The following is a 22,610-nucleotide window of genomic DNA, read 5'->3' as shown; positions in this document are numbered from 1 at the left end:
AAACCTAACCCTAACCCTAACCCCAACCCTAACCCTAACCATACCCTAACCCCAACCCTAACCCTAACCATACACCAGACATCCGGGGGGCCTAAATGAGGTGTGAGTGTGAGTCTGTTGGATTATAGCTGGACAGTGCACATCCCCTATTCCTAACCCTAACCCTTACCCCAACCCTAACCCCAACCCTAACCATAAACCTAACCCCAAACCTAACCCTAACCTTAACCCTAACCCCAAACCTAAACCTAACCTTAACCCTAACCTAACCCTAACCCCAACCCTAACCCTAACCATACCCTAACCCTAACCCCAACCCCAACCCTAACCATACACCAGACATCCGGGGGGCCTAAATGAGGTGTGAGTGTGAGTCCGTTGGATTGTAGATGGACAGTGCACATCCCCTATTCCTAACCCTAACCCTAACCCCAACCCTAACCCTAACCATAAACCTAACCCCAAACCTAACCCTAACCTTAACCCTAACCCTAACTCTAATCCTAACCCTAACCCTAACCCCAACCCTAACCCTAAAATCCTTACCATAAACCTAACCCCAAACCTAACCCTAACCCCAACCCTAAACCTAACCCCAAACCTAACCCTAACCCTAACCCCAACCCTAACCATTATGATGTGCAGTGCTGTTTTTTTAAATGACCGTAAGTCTTGAACTATAGAAAGTATTTCAATGGTTGAAATCTGCACTTTTGAGTGTTATAGGAGTTATTAGGGTAATCTAGGTCACAGCAGCTCAGACCAGGAACAAAGCAGAGTGGGCGGGGCTTGTTTTCAGGGAAGCCAGCCTGAAACACATGTGTCAGGAACAGATGCGGATGCAGATTTTTACAACAAATTTCCGCATTAAAGTGATAACAAATCATATTGTTGGTGTTAGTGTTGTCCCGATGTAATCGTAGTAGTATCGACGAGATGGGCTCCTGTACTTGGTATCATTACAGCGGATGTCAGGTGTAGATCCACCCATGGCGTTTGTTTACATTGTGACGCCGGTGAGCTATTGTATCCTCCTACGGTGTGTAGTGAAGCATGTTTAGCTATCCCTTGTCCTCCAGTGATAATAGTAGTTGTAAGAAACTTACTTTATTTGTCACCATGGAAGCGAGGATTAGTGACTTACAAATAGCTAAAACACTGCCGACTTTTGTGAAGATATTGAAGGGGACCAAAAAAGACACTTTCTGGTACCCTACTGTTGAATTACCAACAATTTGAAGGGTGCCAATGTCGGTATCGTCATCTGTGTCATGTATCGTGTCACATTCTGTTTTGTACCACTTTTCAGCACCCTTTTGTGAAGATATTGAAGGGTGCCAAAATAGACACTTTCTGGTACCTTACTGTGGAATTACCAACAATTTGAAGGGTGCCAATGTCGGTATCGTCATCTGTGTCAGGTATCGTGTCACATTTTGTTTTGTACCACTTTTCAGCACCCTTTTGTGAAGATATTGAAGGGTGCCAAAATAGACACTTTCTGGTACCCTACTGTGGAATTACCAACAATTTGAAGGGTACCAATTTCGGTATCATCATCATCTGTGTCATGTATCGTGTCACATTCCATTTTGTACCACTTTTCAGCACCCTTTTGTGAAGATATTGAAGGCGACCAAAATAGACACTTTCAGGTGCCCTACTGTTGAATTACCAACAATTTGAAGGATGCCAATGTCGGTATCGTCATCTGTGTCATGTATCGTGTCACATTCTGTTTTGTACCACTTTTCAGCAACCTTTTGTGAAAATATTGAAGGGGACCAGAATAGACACTTTCTGGTACCCTACTGTTGAATTACGAACAATTTGAAGGGTGCCAAGTCGGTATCATCATCATCTGTGTCATGTATCGTGTCACATTCTGTTTTGTACCACTTTTCAGCACCCTTTTGTGAAGATATTGAAGGCGGCCAAAATAGACACTTTCAGGTACCCTACTGTTGAATTACCAACAATTTGAAGGGTGCCAATGTTGGTATCGTCATATGTGTCATGTATCGTGTCACATTCTGTTTTGTACCACTTTTCAGCAACCTTTTGTGAAAATATTGAAGGGGACCAGAATAGACACTTTCTGGTACCCTACTGTTGAATTACCAACAATTTGAAGGGTGCCAAGGTCGGTATCATCATCATCTGTGTCATGTATCGTGTCACATTCTGTTTTGTACCACTTTTCAGCACCCTTTTGTGAAGATATTGAAGGGGACCAAAAAAGACAATTTCTGGTACCCTACTGTTGAATTACCAACAATTTGAAGGGTACCAATGTCGGTATCGTCATCTGTGTCATGTATCGTGTCACATTCTGTTTTGTACCACATTTCAGCACCCTTTTGTGAAGATATTGAAGGGGACCAGAACAGACACTTTCTGGTACCCTACTGTTGAATTACTAACAATTTGAAGGGTGCCAATGTCGGTATCATCTTCATCTGTGTCATGTATCGTGTCACATTCTGTTTTGTACCACTTTTCAGCACCCTTTTGTGAAGATATTGAAGTGGACCAAAATAGACACTTTCTGGTACCCTAATGTTGAATTACCAACAATTTGAAGGGTGCCAATGTTGGTATCGTCATATGTGTCATGTATCGTGTCACATTCTGTTTTGTAACACTTTTCAGCACCCTTTTGTGAAGATATTGAAGGGGACCAGAATAGACACTTTCTGGTACCCTACTGTTGAATTACCAACAATTTGAAGGGTGCCAAGGTCGGTATCATCATCATCTTTGTCATGTATCGTGTCACATTCTGTTTTGTACCACTTTTCAGCACCCTTTTGTGAAGATATTGAAGGGGACCAAAAAAGACACTTTTTGGTACCCTACTGTTGAATTACCAACAATTTGAAGGGTACCAATGTCGGTATCGTCATCTGTGTCATGTATCGTGTCACATTCTGTTTTGTACCACATTTCAGCACCCTTTTGTGAAGATATTGAAGGGGACCAGAACAGACACTTTCTGGTACCCTACTGTTGAATTACCAACAATTTGAAGGGTACCCATGTCGGTATCGTCATCTGTGTCATGTATCGTGTCACATTCTGTTTTGTACCATTTTTCAGCACCCTTTTGTGAAGATATTGAAGGGTGCCAAAATAGACACTTTCTGGTACCCTACTGTTGAATTACCAACAATTTGAAGGAAACCAATGTCGGTATCATCATCATCTATGTCATGTATCGTGTCACATTCCGTTTTGTACCACTTTTCAGCACCCTTTTGTGAAGATATTGAAGGCGACCAAAATAGACACTTTCTGGTACCCTACTGTTGAATTACCAACAATTTGAAGGGTGCCAAAGTCGGTATCGTCATCTGTGTCACGTATCGTGTCACATTTTGTTTTGTACCACTTTTCAGCACCCTTTTGTGAAGATATTGAAGGGTGCCAAAATAGACACTTTCTGGTACCCTACTGTTGAATTACCAACAATTTGAAGGGTGCCAACGTCGGTATTGTCATCATCTGTGTCATGTATCGTGTCACATTCTGTTTCGTACCACTTTTCGGCACTATTAAGTGGCTGTTTTGTGTCGTGCCACCATTTTAACGGCACCAAAATACCCACTATTGGGAACCCTACTGTTGAGTTACCGGCCATTTTGAAGGGTACCAATATCTGCATAATGTTTCGTATCACATTCTTTTTGTACCACTTTTTTGTTTCGGTGCCAAGCTATTGAAGGGTACCAAAATAAGCGATGCGTTTGAGGACCACCAGTCAATTTGAACATTAAAAAGCAGGACTTTGGGATGATTATATACCAATGACCGTGTGATTCTAGGTAAGACTTTTGAAATATTGAGGTTTGTTTTGGCGTTGTAAACTTGCGACGCGTCCCAAAGACTTTTATTCGAACCATTTTGGGTTGGGCCACTCAAACAAAGAAGCACTTTTCCCTGCTTGGATCAGCATCTTGATCTCGGCCTACAGCAAAAGCTGGTGTTTTTTTTTTTTTCCCCTGACGTGCAGCCCAGCCCTGCACAAAGTCCTTTTTTTAAGAAGTCGTGCCAAATAAAAAAACAAACACGTGGCAAAGCAAACATTGGCGGCGGTAAAAAGACGAAAATTGGAAAGAAAGCGTTCGCTTCCTGTTGATGATTGTGGACGTGCGTGCGTGTCTGTGTGTGTGTGTGTGTGTGTGTGTGTGTGTGTCCATTAACACCTTCATCAACGCCGTCATTAGCACGCCATGCATCAATATCTAACATCTTGCCGCCAGCAGGAAGCTGCTTATCTGAGTGGGTGGGGGTGAAAGATGAAAGAAAGGTGACTGACCCCCCCCCCCCCATCATTAAAGGCTGTGTTATTATATTCCTGCGCCAAGTATTTACTCGCACAATCCCGTGTTTGCATCTCCGCTTCCGAACAAACATGGTGTGCGTTTAACAGGAATGATTGTTGTGAAGTGGATGCAGTTCCACTCACTGCCTGCTGGGGGCAGTAGTGAGCGGCAAAGCAGTGAGTATTACAAATGGAATGGTGGTAATGATCGTTGCCATGGTAACAGGCTTCTTACCACGTGGTTGGTGCGGTCCCGGATGGGTCGGTACCCCGCCGCGGGGACGCAGTGCTCGGCGTGGCCGTTGCAGAAGCAGCTCCCCTTCACGATCAAGTCGTAAATGGCGAAGTGCCGGGTGGGCGGGGCGTCCCCGCCCGAGGAGGCGGGCTCTTTGGCCTGGCAGGGGCACGGCTGGCGCTGGAGGAGGCGGATCCTAACGTTGGTCACCCGCAGCTGCTGCTGGCCCTCCAGGCCGAAGGGGTCCAAAGACTCCCACTTGGGCAGAGTCCGGTAAATCACCTGCGGGCACATTTCACAATAAAAGCATCAATTAAAAGGTTTGGTGGTCAATGAGAGTCGTTTTGAATATTGAGATTTGCTTTCATGCTCTAAACGCGGCAATGTTGCATCCCATTGGGCCACTTTTTGACGGTATCATCGTCTGTGTCATGTATCGTGTCACATTCTGTTTTGTACCCCTTTTCAGCACCCTTTTGTGAAGATATTGCGGGGTACCAAAATAGACACTTTCTGGTACCCTATTGTTGAATTACCAACAATTTGAAGGGTGCCAATGTCGGTATCGTCATCTGTGTCATGTATCGTGTCACATCCGGTTTTGTACCACTTTTCAGCACCCTTTTGTGAAGATATCGCAGGGTACCTAAAGAGGCACCCTTTTGTGAAGATACTGAAGGGTACCAAAATAGACACTTTCTGGTACCCTACTGTTGAATTACTAACAATTTCAAGGGTACCCATGTCAGTATCATCATCATCTGTGTCATGTATCGTGTCACATTCTGTTTTGTACCACTTTTCAGCACCCTTTTGTGAAGATATTGAAGGGGACCAAAATACATATTTGCTGGTACCCTACTGTTGAATTACCAACAATTTGAAGGGTACCAATGTTGGTATCTTCATCTGTGTCATGTATCGTGTCACATTCTGTTTTGTACCACTCTTCAGCACCCTTTTGTAAAGATATTGAAGGGGACCAAAATAGACACTTTCTGGTACTCTACTGTTGAATTACCAACAATTTGAAGGGTACCAATGTCGGTATCATCATCATCTGTGTCATGTACCGTGTCACATTCTGTTTTGTACCATTTTTCAGCACCCTTTTGTGAAGATATTGCAGGGTACCTAAAGAGCCACCCTTTTGTGAAGATATTGAAGGGTACCAAAATAGACTCTTTCTGGTACCCTACTGTTGAATTACCAACAATTTGAAGAGTGCCAATGTTGGTATCGTCATCTGTGTCATGTATCGTGTCACATTCTGTTTTGTACCACTTTTCGGCACCCTTTTGTGAAGATATTGCAGGGTAGCAAAATAGACACTTTCTGGTACCCTACTGTTGAATTACCAACAATTTGAAAGGTACAATGTCGGTATCGTCATCTGTGTCATGTATCGTGTCACATTCTGTTTTGTACCACTTTTCAGCACCCTTTGGGAAGATATTGCAGGGTACCTAAAGAGGCACCCTTTTGTGAAGATACTGAAGGGTACCAAAATAGACACTTTCTGGTACCCTACTGTTGAATTACTAACAATTTGAAGAGTGCCAATGTTGGTATCGTCATCTGTGTCATGTATCGTGTCACATTCTGTTTTGTACCACTTTTCAGCACCCTTTTGTGAAGATATTGAAGGGGACCAAAATAGACACTTTCTGGTACCCTACTGTTGAATTACCAACAATTTGAAGGGTACCCATGTCGGTATCGTCATCTGTGTCATGTATCGTGTCACATTCTGTTTTGTACCATTTTTCAGCACCCTTTTGTGAAGATATTGAAGGGTTCTAAAATAGACACCTTTTTGTGAAAACATTGAAGGGTATCAAAATAGACACTTTCTGGTACCCTACTGTTGAATTACCAACAATTTGAAGGGTACCAATGTCAGTATCATCATCATCTGTGTCATGTATCGTGTCACATTCGGTTTTGTACCACTTTACAGCACCCTTTTGTGAAGATATTGAAGGGGACCATAATAGGCACCATTTTGTAAAGATACTGAAGGGTACCAAAATAGACACTTTCTGGTACCCTACTGTTGAATTACTAACAATTTGAAGGGTACCAATGTCGGTATCATCATCATCTGTGTCATGTATCATGTCACATTCTGTCTTGTACCACTTTACAGCACCCTTTTGTGAAGATATTGAAGGGGACCATAATAGGCACCATTTTGTAAAGATACTGAAGGGTACCAAAATAGACACTTTCTGGTACCCTACTGTTGAATTACTAACAATTTGAAGGGTACCAATGTCGGTATCATCATCATCTGTGTCATGTATCGTGTCACATTCTGTTTTGTACTACTTTTCGGCACCCTTTTGTGAAGATATTGAAGGGTACCAAAATAGACACTTTCTGGTACCCTACTGTTGAATTACCAACAATTTGAAGGGTGCCAATGTCGGTATCATCATCATCTGTGCCATGTATCGTGTCACATTCGGTTTTGTACCACTTTTCGGCACCCTTTTGTGAAGATATTGCAGGGTACCTAAAGAGGCACCCTTTTGTGAAGATACTGAAGGGTACCAAAATAGACACTTTCTGGTACCCTACTGTTGAATCACCAACAATTTGAAAGGTACCAATGTCGGTATCATCATCATCTGTGCCATGTATCGTGTCACATTCTGTTTTGTACCACTTTTCAGCACCCTTTTGTGAAGATATTGAAGGGTACCTAAAGAGGCACCCTTTTGTGAAGATACTGAAGGGTACCAAAATAGACACTTTCTGGTACATTACTGTTGAATTACTAACAATTTGAAGGGTACCCATGTTGGTATCATCATCATCTGTGTCATGTATCGTGCCACATTCTGTTTTGTACCACTCTTCAGCACCCTTTTGTAAAGATATTGAAGGGGACCAAAATAGACACTTTCTGGTACTCTACTGTTGAATTACCAACAATTTGAAGGGTACCAATGTCGGTATCATCATCATCTGTGTCATGTATCGTGTCACATTCTGTTTTGTACCATTTTTCAGCACCCTTTTGTGAAGATATTGAAGGGTCCCAAAATAGACACCTTTTTGTGGAAACATTGAAGGGTATCAAAATAGACACTTTCTGGTACCCTACTGTTGAATTACCAACAATTTGAAGGGTACCAATGTCAGTATCATCATCATCTGTGTCATGTATCGTGTCACATTCGGTTTTGTACCACTTTTCAGCACCCTTTTGTGAAGATACTGAAGGGTACCAAAATAGACACTTTCTGGTACCCTACTGTTGAATTACCAACAATTTGAAGGGTGCCAATGTCGGTATCATCATCATCTGTGCCATGTATCGTGTCACATTCTGTTTTGTACCACTTTTCGGCACCCTTAAGTGGCTGGTTTGTGTTGTGCCACCATTTTAAGGCCACCAAAATAGCCACTATTGGGAACCCCACTGTTGAGTTACCAACAATTTGAATGGTACCAATATCTGCGTCATGTATGGTACCACACTCTTTTTGTACCACTTTTTTTGTTTCGGTGCCAAGCTATTGAAGGGTACCAAAATAAGCGATGCGTTTGAGGACCACCAGTCAGTTTGAACATTAAAAAGCAGGACTTTGGGATGATTATATACCAATGACCGTGTGATTCTAGGTAAGACTTTTGAAATATTGAGGTTTGTTTTGGGCGTTCTAAACTTGCGACGCGTCCCGTCGTCATTGACTACATCACCGCGTGACTACCGGGGTCCTGGGGGTCCTTTAAAATTGAAGATCCTCTTTTATGGGGCTGCCATCTCCCCGGTTACCGCCGCTGCCGGGAGGCAAGAGAAGTGTCATCAATGTGTGCGTGTTGCCCCCCCCCCCCTCATTGGCCGGCCCCAAAAAAATGTGATGGGAGGAGCGCTATTAATTTCCTGGTCGTTGCAAAGAGGTCGCAGGGTCCCGCCATTGTGGCGCAGCGCGATGAAGGGGAAGGCGACGAATGGGACGAGGAGAAGGGAGAACACGGACAGACAAAGACGGGGGACAGTCTGACATAACTCAGGGCGCCACAAAGGGGTCTGCGACAGCGCGGCCATTCCGGGGCAACAACACATTCCTCCGCCGACGAGAACATTCCACGCGCTTCTATCTGTGTGTTTACCACGCGGGCCCGACACGCGTGTGCGTGCGCGCGCGCGCCTAACCCGCGCAACCTTTGCACCGTCTCAGCGTATCAATCATTAGCACCCAGGGTGAGAAAAGTCCCGAACTAGGCGTCCCTATTTCACTGTCTGCAGCTCCTAATCTTTCCTCTGCCCGGTTCCGGGCCTGCAAGAACCAAGTCAAAGTCTTTAATTCCATCAAAGCATACTGTAACCTGGTAAACAGGCACAATGGGCACTGGTGGGGGGCAGGGGGTGCAGGGGGGTGCAGGGGGGGGGCGTCTGGGCTATTCCACTTCCTTCCAGGCAGACCATGGAAAGCTGACTAAGTAAAGCAGCTAAAAGATCATCCTTCTCCCCCAACAAAGGTCTTCACATCGAGGTATGTTTACAAACCCCAAAAGCAGTGAAGTTGTCACGTTGTGTAAATGGTAAATAAAAACAAAATACAATGATTTGCAAAACCTTTTCAACTTATATTCAATTGAATAGACTGCAAAGACAAGATATTTAACGTTCAAACTGGTAAACTTGTGTTGTTTTTTGAAAACATTAGCTCCTTTGGAATTAGATGCCTGCAACATGTTTCAAAAAAGCTGGCACAAGTGGCAAAAAAGACTGAGAAAGTTGAGGAATGCCCATCAAACACTTATTTGGAACATCCCACAGGTGAACGGGCTGATTGGGAACAGGTGGGTGCCATGATTGGGTGTGAAAGCAGTTTCCATGAAATGCTCAGTCGTTCACAAACAAGGACGGGGGCGAGGGTCACCACTTTGTCAACAAATGCCTGAGCAAATTGTTTAAGAACAACATTTCTCAACCAGCTATTGCAAGGAATTTAGGGATTTCACCATCTACGGTCCGTAATATCATCAAAAAGTTCAGAGAACCTGGAGAAATCACTGCACGTAAGCCATGATATTACGGACCTTCGATCCCTCAGGCGGTACTGCATCAAAAACCGACATCAGTGTGTAAAGGATATCACCACATGGGCTCAGGAACACTTCAGAAAACCACTGTCAGTAACTACAGTTGGTCGCTACATCTGTAAGTGCAAGTTAAAACTCTACTATGCAAAGCCAAAGCCATTTATCAACAACACCCAGAAACGCCTCATCTAAGATGGACTGATGCAAAGTGGGAAAGTGTTCTGTGGTCTGACGAGTCCACATTTCAAATTGTTTTTGGAAACTGTGGACGTCGTGTCCTCCGGACCAAAGAGGAAAAGAACCATCCGGATTGTTCTAGGCGCACAGTGTAAAAGCCAGCATGTGTGATGGTATGGGGGTGTATTAGTGCCCAAGACATGGGTAACTTACACATCTGTGAAGGCACCATTAATGCTGAAAGGTACATACAGGTTTTGGAGCAACATATGTTGCCTTACAAGCAACGTTATTATTGACGCCCCTGCTTATTTCAGCAAGACAATGCCAAGCCACGTGTTACAACAGCGTGGCTTCGTAGTAAAAGAGTGTGGGTACTACAAGAAAAAGTTGCCATGTTGACTCTGATTTCTTTAAAGTTATTGCTCAAAAAATAATAATAAACCAAAATGTTGTGAATTATTGACGTATTCAAGGCTCCAATTACTTGACATTAAATATTACACTTTGAATTATGTCTCGGGGAAAATATTGCATATTTTGTGTTTGCCGTATAAAAAATAAAATTTTCTCTAACAAAAAGGGTACACAAAAAAATATATATAATTAAAATTAAAACTTATTTTTGACGGATTTAGATTTGGACTCGAAAGTCAAAAGAGTAACACATTTATGACCATTTTTTTTTTAACGCTTTTATAAGTTGGGCCCTTTGGAATTCCCAATAATTGTATTTCTTTATTCTTTGTAAACTGTCATTGCTCAAAAAAAAAAAAAAGAAAAAAAAAAAGAAGTTAATTATTGACATATTTAAGGCTACAATTACTTAACATTAAATATTCCACTTTGAATGATGTCTTGGGAAAATATTGCATATTTTGTGTGTTTGCCATATAAACAAATACAATTTTCTCTAACAAAAAGGGCATAAAACAAACAAATAATAAAAAATAATAATAACTAAAACTAATAATTGCCGGATTTAGATTTCGACTCGAAAGTAAAAAGAAAAACAAATTTCTGACCATGTTTTAACACTTTTGCGAGTTGGGCCATTTTGGACTACCAAGAATTGTTTTGTTTTTTTTCTTTTTTTAACTGCCATTGTTTAGAAAATAATAATGAATTAAAATCGGTGGTGTTATAAATTATTGCCATATTTAAGGCTCCAATTTCTTAACATTAAATATTCCACTTTGAATTATGTTTTGGGGAAAATATTGTTTATTTTGTGTGTTTGCCATATAAAAAATTAAGTTTTCTCTAACAAAAAGGGTATAAAACAAAGAAATAAAAATTTAAAAAATAATTAAAACTTATAATTGACAGATTTAGATTTGGACTCAAGTGTCGAAAGTAAAAAGAATAACACATTTATGACCATTTTTTATGCTTTTATGAATTGGGCCCTTTTGAATTCCCTAGAATTGTATTTCTTTATTTTTTTTAAACTGTCATTTTTTCAAAAAAATAATAATTTGGTGAATTATTGACATATCTAAGGCTACAATTACTTAACATTAAATATTCCACTTTGAATGATGTCTTGGGAAAATATTGCATATTTTGTGTGTTTGCCATATAAACAAATAACATTTTCTCTAACAAAAAGGGCATAAAACAAACAAATAATAAAAAATAATAATAACTAAAACTAATAATTGCCGGATTTAGATTTCGACTCGAAAGTAAAAAGAAAAACAAATTTATGACCATGTTTTAACACTTTTACGAGTTGGGCCCTTTTGGACTACCAAGAATTGTTTTGTTTTTTTTCTTTTTTTAACTGTCATTGCTCAAGAAATAATAATTAATTAAAATCGGTGGTGTTATAAATTATTGCCATATTTAGGGCTCCAATTTCTTAACATTAAATATTCCACTTTGAATTATGTTTTGGAGAAAATACTGTTTATTTTGTGTGTTTGCCATATAAAAAACAAACAAATAATTAAAAAATATATGTAATTAAAACTTATAATTGACGGATTTAGATTTGGACTCAAGTGTCGAAAGTAAAAAGAATAACAGATGTATGACAATTTTTTTTAACACTTTTATGAGTTGGGGCCTTTTAGATCCCCAATAATTGTATTTCTTTATTTTTTTAAACTGTCATTGCTCAAAATATAATAATGAATTAAAATCAATGGTGTTATGAATATTTTACATATTTAAGGCTTTAATTACTTCAAGCAACAATTCACTTAGATTTTTTTTTTGCATAATTTGTGTTTTCGCCATTCAAAAATGGATTAAACCATCTTCGGCATTTTTCAACATTTTAGCCTGTTTTTGCCTTTTTTCTTCCGGGTCACCTGTGAGTCATCCTGGGGGGTGATATTTTTGAATTCTTCTCATTTTGCCTCTACCCGGGACTTGTGGAACTCACTCCCGGGGAGGGAATTTTAACCATTTTCGGCATTTTTCCACATTTTAGTCTGTTTTTTGCCTTTTTCTTCCCGGGTCACCTGTGAGTCATCCTGGGGGGTAATATTTTTAAATTTTTCTCATTTTGGCTCTTCCCGGGACTTATGGAACTCACTCCCGGGGAGGGAATTTTGAAACATTTTCACATTTTGGTCTTTTCTGACCTCCATGGGGCGGAATTTTGACCATTTTTGGCATTTTTCCACATTTTGGCCTGTTTTTGGCTTTTTTCTTCCCGGGTCACCTGTGAGTCTTCCAGGGGGTATTTTTGAAATTTTTCTCATTTTGGCTCTTCCTGGGACTTGTGGAACTTACTCCCGAGGAGGGAATTTTAACAATTTTTGGGATTTTTCCACATTTTCGCCATTCAAAAATAGATTGTCACTGTAAGATGGTAAACAGGCACAATGGGCAGTGACGGGGGTAGGGGGGGCAAGGGGGGCATCTGGGCTATTCCACTTCCTTCCAGGCAGACGCATGGAAAGCTGACTAAGTGTTTATATGGACCTGCCTTCCCTCAGGAGGTCAACACTCACATTCTTCCATCATGGTTGACCTCATAAATACACACACACACACACACACACACACACACACACACACACACACACACACACACACACACACACACACACACACACACACACACACACACACACACACACACACACACGCTATACAGGACATGAAAAGCCACTCATGGATGGCGTGCTTTCATGTTCTCATGTTAGAAAGCTGAGAGCAGCCCCTTCCCCCCTCCCCCTCGTCCGTCCATCCATCACAGCTCTCACTTCATCACATCCCAGAAACGTCTTACGTGACCGTCATTTGCGTCGAGAAAGACCCCTTGTATCGGCGTGTCCAAGGTGCGGCCTGGGGGCCATTTGCGGCCCGCAGCTTGAGTTTTGTTGGCATGCAACAAATGGTCCGAAAAAAACAGTGAAAATGTAGGAAAAAAAGAGCCAAAAGACGTGATTCAATGAGAAAAAGTTAAAAATATATGAGTAATAACTTAGGGGTGTTCAAAGTTTTAAAAGTCAAAGTATGTGGGGGCTATTTTAAAAAAAAAAGGTTAAAAAAAATGACCCGGGTAGGGAGGGCCTAAAACAGGCCAAAAGGTCAACATTCTCGCCCAAGCCTAAAACAGGTCAAAATGTGGAAAAACCCTGCAAATGATCAAAATTCCCTCCCCGGGAGTGAGTTCCACAAGTTTAAAAAAAAGGTCAAAAAAATGACCCGGGTAGGGAAGGCCTAAACAGGCCAAAAGGTCAACATTCTTGCCCAAGCCTAAAATAGGTCAAGATGTAGAAAAATGCCGAAAATGGTTGAAATTCCCTCCCCGGGAAGAGCCAAAATAAGAAAAATTTCAAAAATAACCCCCAGGGGAGCCGGGAAGAAAAAGGCAAAAAACAGGCCAAAATGTAGAAAATACCGAAAATGGTCAAAATTCCCTCCCTCTTCCCTTGTGACTCCCACAAATCCCAGGAAGCGCCAAAATGAGAAAAATGTCAAAAATCCCTCCCCGGGTGTGACTTCTAGAGAGCCGAAATGTGAGTGAAAAAGGTCAAAAATAGGCCAAAATGTTGAAAAATGCCAAAAATGGTCAAAATTCTGCCCCAGGAAATGATTTGCAGGGGCCCCATGGAGCTCAGAAAAGGCCAAAATGTGAAACATTTTCAAAATTCCCTCCCCGGGAGTGAGTTCCACAAGTCCCGGGAAGAGCCAAAATGAGAAGAACTTAAAAATATTACCCCCCAGGATGACTCACAGGTGACCCGGGAAGAAAAAAGGCAAAAACAGGCTAAAATGTGGAAAAATGCTGAAAATGGTTAAAATTCCCTCCCTGGGTGTTAGTTCCACAAGTCCCAGGAAGAGCCAAAATGAGAAGAGTTTAAAAATATTACCATCCCAGGATGACTCACAGGTGACCCGGGAAGAAAAAAGGCAAAAAACAGGCCAAATTGTGGAAAAATGCTGAAAATTATTAAAATTCCCTCCCTTGGTGTGAATTCCACAAGGCACAGGAAGAGCCAAATTTAGAAAAATGTCAAAAATACCCCCAGGATGACTCACAGGTGACCCGGGAAGAAAAACGGCAAAAACAGGCCAAAATGTGGAAAAATGCCAAAAATTGTCAGAATTCCACCCCAGGAAATGATTCGCAGGGGCCCCATGGAGCTCAAAAAAGGCCAAAATGATAAAAAAAAATTCAAAATGACCTTCTCGGGAGTGAGTTCCACAAGTCCCGGGAAGAGCCAAAATGAGAAGTTTAAAAATATTACCATCCCAGGATGACTCACAGGTGACATGGGAAGAAAAAAGGCAAAAACAGGCCAAAATGTGGAAAATTGCTGAAAATGGTTCAAATTCCCTCCCTTGGTGTGAATTCCACAAGGCCCAGAAAGAGCCAAAATTAGAAAAATGTCAAAAATACCCCCAGGATGACTCACAGGTGACCCGGGAAGAAAAACGGCAAAAACAGGCCAAATGTGGAAAACTGCCAAAAATGGTTAAAATTCCCTCCCTGGGTGTGAATTCCACAAGGCCCAGGAAGAGCCAAAATTAGAAAAATTTCAAAAATTCCCCCAGGATGACTCACAGGTGACCCGGGAAGAAAAAAGGCAAAAACAGGACAAAATGTAGAAAATGGTAAAAATTCCCAAAATGAGAGAAATGTTAGCAATTTTGCTGACTTTTCATAAAGCCGCCCTAGGGTGTAATTGTGTTATTTATCATGGCGCAGCTTTTGTCTAGCAATCTGTGACTGCTGCCTAGTCAGTCACACAAGGTGAAATACGTGGCATACTTAGAAAAAAATAAAAAACAACACTCATTCGCGGCAGACAAACGCGTGCGGCTGTCAGAACGCCACTTGACCTCTTGACCTGTGCGTCACGAGCGGAGAGGTTAAAGGGCTAAAGGTCGCTGCAGACGCAGGTGGCTGACTTGTTTAGGAGCTAAAACTAATAAAAGATCACCTGACCCATGCATGAAGAAGCACTTATATATATATGTATATATATATATATATATATATATATATATATATATATATATATATATATATATATATGTATGTGTGGGGAAAAAAATCACAAGACTATTTCATCTCTACAGGCCTGTTTCATGAGGGATTTATATATATATATATATATATATATATATATATATATATATATATATATATATATATATATATATATATATATATACACAGGCCAAAAGTTTGGACACACCTTCTCATTTTAATGTGTTTTCTTTATTTTCATGACTATTTACATTGTAGATTGTCACATCAAAACTATGAATGAACACACGTGGAGTTATGTACTTAACAAAAAAAGGTGAAACGACTGAAAACATGTTTTACATTCTAGTTTCTTCAAAATAGCTACCCTTTGCTCTGATTACTGCTTTGCACACTCTTGGCATTCTCTCCATGAGCTTCAAGAGGTAGTCACCTGAAATGGTTGTCACTTCACAGGTGTGCCTTATCAGGGTTGATCAGTGGAACGTCTTGCTTGATCAATGGGGTTGGGGCCATCAGGTGTGTTGGGAATGAGAAGGTGTGTCCAAACGTTTGGCCTGTACTGTACATACTGTATATACTGTACATACCCCTGATCTAACCTGTGATGGGCTGGAGGGTGTACCCCGTCCATTGCCCAGTAAGTCAGCTTGGAAAGGCCCCGTGACCCCCAGAGCTGCACAGAAAAGTGGTATTACAAATGAACACGCACAGCAGGAGGTCCCATGCAACACGCCTCCACACTGCTTCCATTAAACATCAATGGAGTGTTTCAAGCACGCCTGTTAAACACTCACTCATGCACACACACGCACACACACACACACACACACACACACACACACACACACACACACACAGTGTAGTAACCCTAGCATGTTGCGTGACCGACTACAAACATTTGTTCCAGTTAATGATTTATGGAGCATTTCATGACATCATTACAACTTCGATTAAGCCCCGCCTACAAAGAAAGGCCAACCTTTCTCCTGCGATATGAAAGATTTAATAGACTTTAAAGGGCGCTGAGGTCATCAATAATGGATACCAGCTTGAAAGAGGGTTTTTTTGTGTAAGGTATGTTTTCATGGCTTGCAGCTAAGTCTAGTACAGGGGTGTCCAAAGTGCGGCCCCGGGGACGGTTTGTGGTAATAATATTTAGTGCCGTATCGGTGGAATAGAGCGACTCCCATTGGCTCAATTTTTAGCTGACTTTTGCTGGGGTTTATTTACAAATGCATAAATAATATAACCAAAAAAAACATTAAAAAGTGGAACACAGGTGGAATGTAACAAGAACATGTTGCAATGAAACTAATAACACAAAGCTGACATTTCGGCAGTTTTTCCCTTTAAAATTGTCATTGCGCAAAAAATTTCAAATTGTTATCATGTGCAACATTTTTAACAACCCACGGCACAATAGTTTAAATTATAGCATGCTAGCTTTTTTTGTGCTAATTTTACATGTATTGCTCAGAGTCAAATATTTTGTTACTTGACAAATGACACCCGCTAGCATGTTAATATTAGCATGCTAGCTTTTTTTTTTTTTTGTTTAAAGCTAACTTTGTAGGCATACACCTTTGGTACTTGGTGAATGCTAACGTTAGCATGGAATGTTCTAGTTCTTTAAAAAAATTTGGTTTTAAGGGTTAAAACTACCAAAATGGCTCCCGCATCTTTTGATTTGTCATTCTGGGGCCCTCAGTTTGGGGAACCCCATGATCAAGAGATTTAAGCGATGATAATAAAATAAAAAATAAAATAAATAAAAAAAATATATAATTTTTTTTTTATAAAAGGGACAAGCGGTAGAAAATGGATGGATGGATGGATGGATATATATATATATATATATATATATATATATATATATATATATATATATATATATATATATATATATATATATATATATATATATATATATATATATATATATATATATATATATACACACATATATATATATATATATATATATATATATATATATATATATATATATATATATATATATATATATATATATATATATATATATATATATATATATATATATATATATATATATATATATGACTTATTTTTAACACTTTTATAAGTGAGGGCACTTTGGAACCTCCAGACCTGATGATTTGTTTGTCATTGATCAAAAACTAATAATGAACTAAAAGCAACGTTTTTATGAATAATTTTTCTAATTAAGGCTTGAATTGTTGCACGATAAATATTACACTTTGAACATTTTTGAGGGGGAAATATTGCATTTTGTATCCAATTAAATAAAAAGAGGGTTTTGGAAAAACGGGCAGAGAACATAAAAATAAAGACAACTTAATGAAACGGATAGATCTGAGGTTGTTCTACAGATATTTAAGTGTTCCATCCATTTTCTAACGTAAAAAATGAATAAATAATAACATGACTTATTTGTAACACTTTCATGACTGAGACCCTTTTGGGCCCCCGGGACCTTTAACATTCACCAAAATTATGGGAAGCCCTTTTTATTGTTTTGGTTTTGAAAATGAAAGATATCAGAATGGCCCCTGCATGCTTTCATTTTTAAGTGTGTGGCCCTCAGTAGAGCACCCCTGATGGAGAGACTTAAGCGATGAAAAAAATAAATATATATATATATATAGATATAGGACTTATAATTAACCCTTTTATGAGTGAGAGACTTTTGGAACCTCCAGACCTGATGATTTTTTTCTACATTGATCAAAAACTAATAATGAACTAAAATGAATCATTTTTATGATTTATTTTTTTCTATTTTGGGCTCAAATTGTTGCACGATAAATATTCCACTTTGAACATTTTTGAGGGGGAAATATTGCATTTGGTATCCAATTAAATAAAGAGGGTTTTGACAAAACAGGCAGAGAACATAAAAAATAAAGAAAACATATTGAAACGGATAGATCTGAGGTTGTTCTACAGATATTTAAGTGTTCCATCCATACATCCATTTTCTAACGCGTGTTAAAAATTAATAAATAATAACATGACTTATTTTTAACACTTTAATGACTGAAACCCTTTTGGGCCCTTTATCATTCACCAAAATGATGGGAAGCCCTCAGGGTGACAATGTGCTCTATATTGTTTTGGTTTTGAGAATGAAAGATATCAAAAATGGCCCCCGCATGCTTTCATTTTTCAGTGTGCGGCCCCTTAGTGGAAAAACTTTGGACACCCCTGCTAGTAGGTGTTGGTGCAGATCTGGATAAAGGTGCAGACAGGGTTGGGTTTTTTTTTTTGCCAGAAAGGACATTTAAGATGGATCAGCTGGTAAAAACAAGAATAATTTGATAGTTTTTCATGGCTGTGAGAGACGACGCTGGCTGCTGCCAGATCATTATTAAGAAAAAACGACCGACAGGAAGGCGGGAAACACTTTTTCTTTCAACAGACTCTCGCGCTGTACCTGCCGTCAAAACTCTACATACAGACTGCACAGTTCCTGTCTTATTTGATAGTTTTTCATGGCTATGAGAGATGACGCTGGCAGCTGCCAGATCATTATTAAGAAAAAACGACCGACAGGAAGGCGAGAAACACTTATTTCAACAGACTCTCGCGCCGTACCTGCCGTCCAAACTCTAAAGACCGACTGCACAGTTCCTGTCTTATTTGATAGTTTTTCATGGCTATGGAAGATGACGCTGGCTGCTGCCAGATCATTATAAAAAAAAAACGACCAAAAGGAAGGCGAGAAACACTTTTTCTTTCAACAAACTCTCGCGCTGTACCTGCCGTCACAACTCTAAAGACCGACTGCACAGTTCCTGTCTTATTTGATAGTTTTTCATGGCTATGAAAGATGACGCTGGCTGCTGCCGGATCATTGTTAAGAAAAAACGACCGACAGGAAGGCGAGAAACACTTTTTCTTTCAACAGACTCTCACGCCGTACATGCCGTCAAAACTCTAAAGACCGACTGTACAGTTCCTGTCTTATTTGATAGTTTTTCATGGCTATGAGAGACGACGCTGGCTGCTGCCAGATCATTATTAAGAAAAAACGACCGACAGGAAGGCAACAGACTCTCGCGCCGTACCTGCTGTCAAAACTCTAAAGACCGACTGCACAGTTCCTGTCTAATTTGATAGTTTTTCATGGCTATGAGAGATGACGCTGGCTGCTGCCAGATCATTATTAAGAAAAAACGACCGACAGGAAGGCGAGAAACACTTTTTACTTCAACGGACTCTCGCGCCGTACCTGCCGTCAAAACTCTAAAGACCGACTGCACAGTTCCTGTCTTATTTGATAGTTTTTCATGGCTATGAGAGATGACGCTGGCTGCTGCCAGATCATTATTAATAAAAAACGACCGACAGGAAGGCGAGGAACACTTTTTCTTTCAACAGACTCTCGCGCCGTACCTGCCGTCAAAACTCTAAAGACCGACTGCACAGTTCCTGTCTTATTTGATAGTTTTTCATGGCTATGAGAGACGACGCTGGCTGCTGCCAGATCATTATTAAGAAAAAACGACCGACAGGAAGGCGAGGAACACTTTTTACTTCAACAGACTCTCGCGCCGTACCTGCCGTCAAAACTCTAAAGACCGACTGCACAGTTCCTGTCTTATTTGATAGTTTTTCATGGCTATGAAAGATGACGCTGGCTGCTGCCGGATCATTGTTAAGAAAAAACGACCGACAGGAAGGCGAGAAACACTTTTTCTTTCAACAGACTCTCACGCCGTACATGCCGTCAAAACTCTGAAGACCGACTGTACAGTTCCTGTCTTATTTGATAGTTTTTCATGGCTATGAGAGACGACGCTGGCTGCTGCCGGATCATTATTAAGAAAAAACGACCGACAGGAAGGCAACAGACTCTCGCGCCGTACCTGCTGTCAAAACTCTAAAGACCGACTGCACAGTTCCTGTCTTATTTGATAGTTTTTCATGGCTATGAGAGACGACGCTGGCTGCTGCCAGATCATTAATAAGAAAAAACGACCGACAGGAAGGCGAGAAACACTTTTTACTTCAACGGACTCTCGCGCCGTACCTGCCGTCAAAACTCTAAAGACCGACTGCACAGTTCCTGTCTTATTTGATAGTTTTTCATGGCTATGAGAGATGACGCTGGCTGCTGCCAGATCATTATTAATAAAAAACGACCGACAGGAAGGCGAGGAACACTTTTTCTTTCAACAGACTCTCGCGCCGTACCTGCCGTCAAAACTCTAAAGACCGACTGCACAGTTCCTGTCTTATTTGATAGTTTTTCATGGCTATGAGAGACGACGCTGGCTGCTGCCAGATCATTATTAAGAAAAAACGACCGACAGGAAGGCGAGGAACACTTTTTACTTCAACAGACTCTCGCGCCGTACCTGCCGTCAAAACTCTAAAGACCGACTGCACAGTTCCTGTCTTATTTGATAGTTTTTCATGGCTATGAAAGATGACGCTGGCTGCTGCCGGATCATTGTTAAGAAAAAACGACCGACAGGAAGGCGAGAAACACTTTTTCTTTCAACAGACTCTCACGCCGTACATGCCGTCAGAACTCTAAAGACCGACTGTACAGTTCCTGTCTTATTTGATAGTTTTTCATGGCTATGAGAGACGACGCTGGCTGCTGCCAGATCATTATTAAGAAAAAACGACCGACAGGAAGGCGAGAAACACTTTTTCTTTCAACAGACTCTCACGCCGTACCTGCCGTCAAAACTCTAAAGACCGACTGTACAGTTCCTGTCTTATTTGATAGTTTTTCATGGCTATGGGAGACGACGCTGGCTGCTGCCAGATCATTATTAAGAAAAAACGACCGACAGGAAGGCAACAGACTCTCGCGCCGTACCTGCTGTCAAAACTCTAAAGACCGACTGCACAGTTCCTGTCTTATTTGATAGTTTTTCATGGCTATGAAAGATGACGCTGGCTGCTGCCGGATCATTGTTAAGAAAAAACGACCGACAGGAAGGCGAGAAACACTTTTTCTTTCAACAGACTCTCACGCCGTACATGCCGTCAAAACTCTAAAGACCGACTGTACAGTTCCTGTCTTATTTGATAGTTTTTCATGGCTATGAGAGACGACGCTGGCTGCTGCCGGATCATTATTAAGAAAAAACGACCGACAGGAAGGCAACAGACTCTCGCGCCGTACCTGCTGTCAAAACTCTAAAGACCGACTGCACAGTTCCTGTCTTATTTGATAGTTTTTCATGGCTATGAGAGACAACGCTGGCTGCTGCCAGATCATTAATAAGAAAAAACGACCGACAGGAAGGCGAGAAACACTTTTTCTTTCAACAGACTCTCACGCCGTACCTGCCGTCAAATGCGTTAAAACTCTAAAGACCGACTGCACAGTTCCTGTCTTATTTGATAGTTTTTCATGGCTATGAGAGACGATGCTGGCTGCTGCCAGATCATTGTTAAGAAAAAACGACCGACAGGAAGGAGAGAAACACGCTAATGTTTGCGCTAAGGGTCATGTGTGATGTCTCACCTCTCCCCGAGTGCACGGGTACGCCTTGGAGTATTTGGACGTGCACGTGGCGCCGTCCCTCCCAGAGCCCGCCTTGCCCTCTGCGAGCCCGTAGGCGGCGCTGCAGTTAGCGGCGTAGTACTGCAGCATCCGCCACGTCCGCCCGAAGTCCTGCGAGCGCTCCAGCGTCATGGCGGCGGGCCGCGCCGAGCGGAACACCACGATGAGGTGCGTGAAGTAGAACTCCGCCTCCAGGTCCAGCTGCACCGTCTCCGACTCCACGCCCTCGGCCGACTGCCACCAGGTGTCGGGGTGGCGGAAGGACGAGTCGGACATGGCGGCGGCCAGGTGGGCCAGGTGCGGGAGGGCGGCGTTGCACTTGCCGCACTTGGCGGCGCCGCACGCCAGACCCGGGTCGGCGTGGGCGCAGTAGGGCTCGGTGCCGTTGTTGCCGCACGCGGTTTGGGTCAGGACGCGGCGGCCCAGGGCCAGGTTGCCCATGCGAGGGTTGCAGGCCCGGCTCTCGCAGCGGGGAGCCACGCCCGCACGGAACACCTCTGAGGGACACAAAAAAAAAAACAGTTAGTAAAGACAAGAAGGTGTTGCCAGCTGACTCTGGAGAATTGAGGCCGCCACAGCGCGTGCATGTGAACAAGTCAAGAGGTTTACCTCCGTCGGAAGCGTTATGCAAAAGGGATAATGGCGCCATTGTGCACCTGCCGGCCTCAGACTGTGACACAGATCAAGTTTGGCAGCTCGGGCCAGGACGAGCGGCGTTTAGACGCCTTCCAGATGCTCCGCAAAGCCCCTCAGGGGCTGGTGTTGGATTATATAACAGTCTGAGGGTGGCGAGGTCGCGGGGGAGGAAACACACTCTGCTCAT

General features: G+C 41.6%; 1 protein-coding gene across 3 annotated transcripts in view; it reads right to left on the bottom strand.

The window, feature by feature from the left end:
• The window catches only part of ntn4 (netrin 4), an 82,736-nt gene that overhangs the window by 31,414 nt on the left and 28,712 nt on the right, over window positions 1-22,610 (bottom strand). For 2 of the 3 annotated variants that reach the window (XM_062066415.1, XM_062066416.1), the window contains 2 exons: window positions 21,749-22,284; window positions 4,560-4,841 (listed from right to left, as the gene is read on the bottom strand). In XM_062066415.1, coding sequence (XP_061922399.1) covers window positions 4,560-4,841; window positions 21,749-22,284 — 818 coding nt within the window. Of the gene's footprint in view, window positions 1-4,559; window positions 4,842-21,748; window positions 22,285-22,396 lie in introns of all 3 variants that reach the window. The other variant, XM_062066417.1, reaches the window with a different exon arrangement.

Source organism: Entelurus aequoreus, linkage group LG12 (genome assembly GCF_033978785.1).
Source record: "Entelurus aequoreus isolate RoL-2023_Sb linkage group LG12, RoL_Eaeq_v1.1, whole genome shotgun sequence".
In the NCBI taxonomy this organism is placed as follows: Eukaryota; Metazoa; Chordata; class Actinopteri; order Syngnathiformes; family Syngnathidae; genus Entelurus; species Entelurus aequoreus.
This window is presented reverse-complemented; position numbering and strand designations above follow the sequence as displayed.